This window comes from Ostrinia nubilalis, unplaced genomic scaffold (genome assembly GCF_963855985.1).
Source record: "Ostrinia nubilalis unplaced genomic scaffold, ilOstNubi1.1 SCAFFOLD_46, whole genome shotgun sequence".
Classification (NCBI taxonomy): domain Eukaryota; kingdom Metazoa; phylum Arthropoda; class Insecta; order Lepidoptera; family Crambidae; genus Ostrinia; species Ostrinia nubilalis.
This window is the reverse complement of record NW_026973581.1, coordinates 18846-26577: the sequence shown is the minus strand read 5'-3', so window position 1 is coordinate 26577 and position 7732 is coordinate 18846. Positions and strand designations below refer to the sequence as shown.

At 43.7% G+C, this 7732-nt stretch overlaps 5 protein-coding genes across 35 annotated transcripts in view; 1 reads left to right on the top strand and 4 right to left on the bottom strand.

Moving 5' to 3' along the window:
* The window catches only part of LOC135087525 (uncharacterized), a 44432-nt gene that overhangs the window by 28728 nt on the left and 7972 nt on the right, over nucleotides 1-7732 (top strand). For 26 of the 31 annotated variants that reach the window (XM_063982261.1, XM_063982262.1, XM_063982246.1 and 23 more), the window contains 4 exons: nucleotides 18-51; nucleotides 4579-4767; nucleotides 5420-5499; nucleotides 7420-7714. In XM_063982261.1, coding sequence (XP_063838331.1) covers nucleotides 18-51; nucleotides 4579-4744 — 200 coding nt within the window. In that variant the 3' untranslated portion in view covers nucleotides 4745-4767; nucleotides 5420-5499; nucleotides 7420-7714. Of the gene's footprint in view, nucleotides 1-17; nucleotides 52-4578; nucleotides 4772-5419; nucleotides 5500-6492; nucleotides 6647-7419; nucleotides 7715-7732 lie in introns of those variants that run through there. The other 5 variants (XM_063982258.1, XM_063982253.1, XM_063982250.1 and 2 more) reach the window with 5 other exon arrangements.
* On the bottom strand, nucleotides 418-1068 carry LOC135087529 (histone H3). Its single transcript, XM_063982276.1, has one exon. The coding sequence runs from the start codon at nucleotides 916-918 to the stop codon at nucleotides 508-510; it is 411 nt and encodes a 136-aa protein (XP_063838346.1). The 5' UTR covers nucleotides 919-1068; the 3' UTR covers nucleotides 418-507.
* On the bottom strand, nucleotides 1742-2691 carry LOC135087540 (histone H2B). Its single transcript, XM_063982288.1, has one exon. It carries the CDS (start codon nucleotides 2457-2459, stop codon nucleotides 2085-2087), a length of 375 nt encoding a protein of 124 aa, XP_063838358.1. The 5' UTR covers nucleotides 2460-2691; the 3' UTR covers nucleotides 1742-2084.
* LOC135087533 (histone H2A) lies at nucleotides 3303-3862 on the bottom strand. Its single transcript, XM_063982282.1, has one exon. The coding sequence runs from the start codon at nucleotides 3770-3772 to the stop codon at nucleotides 3398-3400; it is 375 nt and encodes a 124-aa protein (XP_063838352.1). The 5' UTR covers nucleotides 3773-3862; the 3' UTR covers nucleotides 3303-3397.
* LOC135087521 (histone H1B-like) lies at nucleotides 5524-6486 on the bottom strand. Its single transcript, XM_063982237.1, has one exon. It carries the CDS (start codon nucleotides 6434-6436, stop codon nucleotides 5729-5731), a length of 708 nt encoding a protein of 235 aa, XP_063838307.1. The 5' UTR covers nucleotides 6437-6486; the 3' UTR covers nucleotides 5524-5728.

Here is a 7732-nt window from a genome sequence, read left to right as displayed (position 1 = left end):
AATAATTATTTGTGTAGGTAATGATCCGGGGGCCAGTTCATGCAGGCAAATGTAAGTAACAATGAAATGAAATTTTGTAATTATAGAAAAAAAAAAAAAATTTACTATCGAACAGCTCACAATATAGGCCTACTATTACTATTTATTTTGTTTCTCTTTCATTCATATTCAATTTGCATTGATTGTTGCGTGCGTGCGCGTAAGAGTATTATTGCAGTTCATTTATTTACTAGATAGATATAGTGTTAAATAATTTATTGATCGGCATAAATAATAATAAAGCAAGCAAGCAAGCAAGCAAGCGAGTAAGTATGTATGTATGTACACATTATGACGTGTGTAATAAAATGTTAAACTCGGACTCGTCATCGACAGAAACTTGTGTTGGTGGACACACATTAAGAATCATATGCGGCCCTGAAAAGGGCCTTTTTTGTGTTTGTTTGATGCGCGCGTATCCTCCTCGGACGACAGCGGCGGCGCAGAGCAAAGTCGAGCGCGAAGCACTTAGGCGCGCTCTCCTCTGATCCTGCGCGCCAGCTGGATGTCCTTGGGCATGATGGTGACGCGCTTGGCGTGAATCGCGCACAGGTTGGTGTCCTCGAAGAGGCCCACCAGGTAAGCCTCGCTGGCCTCCTGGAGCGCCATGACGGCGGAGCTCTGGAAACGCAGATCGGTCTTGAAATCCTGAGCGATTTCACGCACGAGACGCTGGAACGGCAACTTGCGGATCAAGAGCTCCGTGCTCTTCTGGTAACGACGAATCTCACGGAGTGCCACGGTACCGGGCCTGTAGCGATGGGGTTTCTTGACGCCACCGGTGGCGGGCGCACTCTTGCGAGCGGCCTTGGTGGCCAGCTGCTTCCTCGGGGCTTTACCGCCGGTCGACTTACGAGCGGTCTGCTTGGTACGGGCCATTGTACGTAAACGTAAAACAACTTTTCACAAATGCAAATTTTACAAGAGAGCGGAGCGGCGGGTCGTTCGACGTACGATCCTATAATAAAACATGTACGCGCGCGCCACGCCGTATTTATAGCCGACGATGTATACGCCTCTCTTTCTCACTGCGTGCGCGCTCTCTCTCTCGCTCGCTCGCTCGCACGTTTTTTTTTTTGTTTTTTTTCATTCGCTTTTAAAAAATTCAAAATTGTTTATTAAACCTACATAGATGTACCTAAGTAGTTTCATTTCATAAAATACTACTACATAATAAATACTAATGAACGAAGCCTCCTTTCAGGCGTATAATTTGCCTGTGCCAGGATAATAACTAGTAAGAAGTGTTATGTGTAATTTCCACTCAAAATCAACAACAAAGCAATAATTTTATTAGGTACATACATATTCTAGGCTAACTAATTAATTATTCTACGACAAATTATTATATTTTTGCGTTTTGAGTTTTCCTCTAGCGGGATATATTGTGTGAGAGTTTCTTTTTGGAAATTCAAAATATTGATTGATTGATTATGTACAAAAATGATACAAATATTTTATTTAAACAGTGAGTCTGCTGCAGTACGAGTACGTGTGTGAAAAGTATTATTTCTTAATTTAAATAAGTACTCGCTTAGTTGTTTATTAACTTCATAGTTCGTTCATAATTAATTTATATTTTTTCCTGTTATCTGCGAAAATTAAAATAATGCCTAGGTATTGTGTTGATTGATTCTAATTTACCTTCGATATTTTATAGGAGTCATTGTTATTTTTAGTTGACGATATTTTATTATTTTTTTCTCTAGTTCGCTCACTCTTCACTGACAAGCACAATCTGATACGTACGACAATAATTATTAATTATTTACAATGCTTACTATAAGCGAACAATAAATAAATAAATAAATAAGCTGTTGTGTTGTGCGGCGAATGTGTTAAATTTTTTACAAGTAGGTTACCTAAGTAGGTAGGTAAGGTACATTAACATTTATTTACGTGACACGCCATCGACAAGAAACTTTTCAATTTATGATATGCATTTTGTGGCCCTGAAAAGGGCCTTTTGTTTTTGTGTCGTGGTTGTGTTTGGTGTAAAACACCGACAACACGAACGACGACGACGACGACGAAGCGCTGCCAATTCACTTGGAGCTGGTGTATTTGGTGACGGCCTTTGTGCCTTCACTGACGGCGTGCTTGGCGAGTTCACCGGGCAGCAGCAGCCTGACGGATGTCTGCACCTCCCTCGACGTGATCGTGGAACGCTTGTTGTAGTGAGCCAGACGGGAAGCTTCGGCGGCGATGCGTTCGAAGATGTCGTTCACGAACGAGTTCATGATCGACATGGCCTTGCTGGAGATACCGGTGTCGGGGTGGACCTGCTTCAGCACTTTGTAGATGTAGATGGCGTAGCTCTCCTTCCTCTTGTGCTTCTTCTTCTTCTTGTCAGTTTTGGAGATGTTCTTCTGAGCCTTGCCTGACTTCTTGGCGGCCTTGCCACTTGTCTTGGGCGGCATGATTGTTTAATGGGATAACGACGATAATAATGTATATCAGCTTACAACAACTCGACCGTGCCGAGAGTGACGAGCGAATGTGTAAATTTTTCGGTAGATTGGGGTTTACCTCAGTTACTGTCAGTTCAAAAAGCGACCGCAACGCGGTGTCACTTCGACCAATAGTGTCGTCGCATTAACATGATATTTCTCTCTCGCTCTGTGCCGTCTCGCTCATAACGCATTACGGTCTGTGTTGTTGATGGGTGCGACGAGCGAGTGAGTGAGATGGCGATATGTGAGGAGCGTTTCTCTCGCTCACTCAACTCTCTAGTTTGGTTTCAGTTTTATATTAATAATAAAAAAAAAAAATGTATGTATGTAGGTAGGTAGGTAGGTACGTACGACATAAAAAATATTATGCAAGTGCATTACGAGTAATGTAGATTTACATTTTCTCTCTGTCTTTCTTTTCTCTCACGAAACGCAAAGCGCAAGCAAGATTTTAAAATTAATTTTAATAATATATAAAAAAATATTTATATCAATAGATCAATCGCATCACGTTATAAATACTAAAATATTTTTCTTAAGGATTTTTCATGCTCAAACTCGAATCTACCTATGTATTTACGTACGGGTATATTTTGTCTCTCTCTCTCTCTCTCTCTCTCATAATTAGGCATTTATTTATTTTGTCTGTTAACCATCATGCCGACTTTTTCAGACAATCAATAAATTATTCATTATATTGTGTAGTGATAGTATTTATTATTGTATAGTGTAAGAAGAGATTTGCACTCGTGTCAATCGTCAAGAAACATTTCATAAATACTCAAGAATCATATTGCGGCCCTGAAAAGGGCCTTTTTGTTTGAAGAAACGTGCACACTCTCGATCAATATGTATACAGCAGCAGAGTGCAGCATACATAAATGATGCGAAAACGCGGCGGCGATTTATGCCTTCTTCTCGGTCTTCTTGGGCAAGAGCACGGCCTGGATGTTGGGCAGCACACCACCCTGGGCGATGGTGACGCCGGAGAGGAGCTTGTTCAATTCCTCGTCGTTGCGTATCGCCAGTTGTAGATGTCTCGGGATGATCCTGGTCTTTTTGTTGTCACGAGCCGCGTTACCGGCCAACTCGAGCACTTCAGCGGCCAGGTACTCCATGACGGCGGCCAGGTACACGGGCGCACCGGCACCGACACGCTCGGCGTAATTGCCCTTACGCAGAAGCCTGTGGATACGACCGACGGGGAACTGGAGACCGGCACGGTTGGACCTGGACTTTGCCTTTCCCTTGACCTTGCCACCCTTGCCGCGACCCGACATGTTGTTGTAGTTTGTAGAGAAATAAATCAACACACAAAGTGAACGTGTAACGACGAGCGCGCGTCGAGACTGTCTGTGTCAATTTTTGTTGAGCGCAGAATATTTATAACGGCGCGCGCAAACCCATTAGTGGGGCGAACGTTTCACAGTCAGAAAGAGATAGATAGATATGCACGTCTCGCGCGAAATTTTCAGAAAGAGACACACTTGTCTTTCTCTTTCACTCGCTTCGCGTTGGTTTGTGACAGACCGCGCCGTGCTGATATAAATGGGAGAAAAAAAAAAAAAAAAAAAAGTGTTTTTCCTTTTCACTTGGTTAATTAATTTGATTTTTTTTTTTCTCTATGTAGGCAGATGTATGTGTGGTATAAAACGCGTTTCTTTTGAGTAATGGAAAAAAAAAAAAAAAAAAAAAATTAAACGTCAGTGTCAAGCGCCGGCACCCGGCAGACAGGGCAGTCGGGCGGCGGGATTCTGGTGATTATTATAAAAAGTTGTGAAAGTTGAATGATAATACATATATTGTGTTATCATTTTGCCGCTGAAATGGCGAAAAGTGAACGACGACGCGCATCAAATGCAAGACATGTTATAAGTTAACTCAGGTGGCTACTTGTTGTTGTTGTTGTTGTTATTCGTTCATTCAGTTAGTTGTGTGTGTTGTGCGGTAAAAGCAAGTAAATTGAGCGCGATTTAAACGATAAATGAATATGTGTGCGAACAAACAAAGTACCAAAGTGATGCGTGTGATGTTGTTGTGGTATCATACACAGATACTTATGTGGTTTCTCCGTTCATAATTTCAGTTGGTGGTGCGTGAATGAACAATGTGTGCTGCTGGTGCTGGTGCTGGTGGTGTGGCGGGCGTGCGGGGCGGGCGGGCGGTCGCTGTCTGCGGCGGCGGCGGCGGCGGCGGCGGCGGCTGGAGGCCTCCGCCGCCCTCTCGCCGTCGTCGGCCGAATATTATCATGAACCGAACGGAACGATGCGATGGGGTGAGTGAGTGTTATTATTAATTAGTTAATTACCCGACTGCGCCAGAAGGAGGGTGTAAAAAAAGGAATTAAAAAAAAAAAGACAAAAACAAGACAACTTGTGCCCGTTTCCCATATTCTAATAGGTTTCTATTCCAAATCCGGATTTCAACTGTCAAATTTAATTCAGTTTTAGATAAAATTTTTTTACACATTACTATTAAAGTCTTATAAAAATAATAGACCGAACAGTTATTTTTAAACAAAAACAATTATTGATGTTCGACAGTTGACGGACAGATTTGGAATATGATTGAATTTATCATAAACAAATTAATGCATTCGGAGGCATCAATGACTAATTAATTATTATGTTGGTGATAAATGTATTTGATGCCTCCGACTGAATTTGTGAACTCTTAACTAAGTTGCCTTGTTTTTATTAGTTATTTTTTAATTATTGTTTTAGATTGAATCGATAACTCATAATAATAATTTTTGTGTGTTACTCTCTTGTGAACGGTACCTTGTTGGTGATCAAATAAATAATATTGAAATAGTTGTTGATGCATAAAAGATGCATGTAGTGTGGTGTGTGTGGGTGTAGATAGGGGGTGCCTATATTATGTATACCTACATTAATTATTTAGTAATTCATGTGTTTGTTTTTCAGGACAGCAAGCAGCGGAGAGCAGGACTCGGCCTGCCTGCCTCTGTATTTAAAATGTGACTCGTCTATCGCAAGAAACACATGTAAGTACATGTTTGAATTATTTGTTAGCCCTGAAAAGGGCTTTTTAAAACTTTCGACGCTCCTCGCTGCAACCGCAGCCTCAGCCTCGGCCGTTGTTATGATGATGATGATGGGGTGTGTCAGTAGTACCACCACCAACACCACCATTACCCACGACAACACTGGCGGGCGTATGGGCGACACAACAAGTTGCTGCTGCTGGCTGACGCGCGCGGCGGCGGCGGCGGCTTACTTCTTGCCGGCGGACGCCTTCTTGGCCGCGGGCTTGGATTTCGGTGTTGCGGCGGCCTTCTTCGGTTTGGGCGCCTTGGGTTTCTTGGTTGGCGGTTTGGCGGTCTTCTTGGCCTTCGGCGCGGCGGCGGCCTTACCCTTGGCGGCGGCGGCGGGTTTCTTGGCGGCGGGCTTCTTCTTCGCGGCGGCCGCCTTCTTGTCCTTGGTGGCGGCGGAGGGCTTCGCCTTCGAGGGCGACGATGCGGCGCTCGAGGCGGCGCCCTTCTTCGCCTTGCCGGCGGCCGACGCGGCCGTCGCCTTCTTGGACTTGGCCGACGCTGCGGCGGCGCCCTTGGCGGGCTTGCTCGCCGCCGGCTTCTTGGATGCTGCAGATTTGGATTCCAATTTGAACGAACCGGAAGCGCCCTTGCCCTTGGTCTGGATCAAAGCGCCGGACTCGACGGCGCTCTTCAGGTACTTCCTGATGAAAGGTGCCAATTTTTCAGCGTCCACTTTGTACTGAGCCGCGATGTACTTCTTGATGGCCTGCAGCGAGGAACCGCTGCGCTCCTTCAACTCTTTGATGGCGTTGTTCACCATCTCGGACGTCTTCGGGTGGGTGGGCTTCGCTTTCGGCTTCTTAGCTCCTCCGGTCGCCGTCGCCTTGGGTTTCTTCGCGGGCGTCGCCGGAGCCGGTGCCTCGGATGCCACTGCTGTGTCTGCCATTTTTCTTTTTGTTATTTTGACTGTTTACGTGAACGAATCAAAACAATTAATTTCAGACGATGCTGCTGCTGGAACGCGACGAGCGAGCGAAACAACGAACGTACGTACTGCGACTGCGCGCGCGCGGAACGAGAGAAAAGAGGATGGATAGAGCGGTGTGTTAGAGCGGGACAAAACTTACGGTGCGAAACGACGCGTCATGGCAATACCGTAAGGAGAGCCTCTCTGTAGCTAGATGTTTTCTCGTACGAACACTTGAAACTTTTCACTAGCATGCATCTGAAAAAAATTAGTTTCGCGAAAAATTATTCAACATATTAGAGAATTTAACGCGTCACTGACATCTCCTATAGTGCTCCCGTGCGTCTGTGATGTATATGTCACTGTATGAATCACGATTCGAACGCTGCACGCGTTTATTTTCAACATTGCCAACCGGACCGACCGAGGGTCGTGTTTAAATGTTGTTTTTCTCCATTTATACGGTTATGATCGATATTTTTTCATGGACAAATTGAAAGCGAACATCCCAACGACCATACGCATCGATGAATCGTCAATATTGGTATCGCTTCGGACCGTATTTATCGCAATAGACTCGGGGGTCGTAAAACATGAACGGCGGCCTCTCCTGTGTCGTTTGTTAGGGCAGGCGATCTCGTAGTCATACGAACTACCTATGTTATGCTATTAAAATAATTGTAAATGTATCGATTGTGCTATTATAATATGAACATAATAAAAAAAATTAATTTTTCACATCGAGACACGATAATTATTTTGACGAAAGCGCCGCCCGCCATCTACAGCCGTCGTACCGTTCACAGACAGTGGGACGCGGGCGAGTGAAGATTCTTGCACGTCCATGTAAATAAACAAAATAATTTTACTGGGCACCTTATGCGTACTAGTAACAAAAAAAAAAAAAAATACGTTATATGGTACCTACACAATAATAACATTATTTATTTTTTATTCCGCAGGGACGGAGGAGTGTGGTACCTACGCGGTGCCGCGCTGCCGCCGCAGATTGATGGCGAACGAATCGAATCCACCAACGACGAGGCTGGTCACAGGTGCGACAGTAATATTTTATTATAATATCAATTTATTATTTTCACATAAATTTTGCTGTTGTATTATTTAATCTATATGAGTGATAATATGAAATGAAACATTGGTATAATGTATAATTATGTACCTACTCTAAAGACGTTTTATGACATTGACGCACTTATTTATAGTAATTGTTATTACAAATAAAATTTGTTTGACTTATTTAATATATTTTTTTTT

Coding starts and splice junctions, on each gene's coding strand:
- LOC135087529 (XM_063982276.1), bottom strand. CDS start 918: ATGGCCCGTACCAAGCAGACCGCTCGTAAGTCGACCGGCGGTAAAGCC.
- LOC135087521 (XM_063982237.1), bottom strand. CDS start 6,436: ATGGCAGACACAGCAGTGGCATCCGAGGCACCGGCTCCGGCGACGCCC.
- LOC135087533 (XM_063982282.1), bottom strand. CDS start 3,772: ATGTCGGGTCGCGGCAAGGGTGGCAAGGTCAAGGGAAAGGCAAAGTCC.
- LOC135087540 (XM_063982288.1), bottom strand. CDS start 2,459: ATGCCGCCCAAGACAAGTGGCAAGGCCGCCAAGAAGTCAGGCAAGGCT.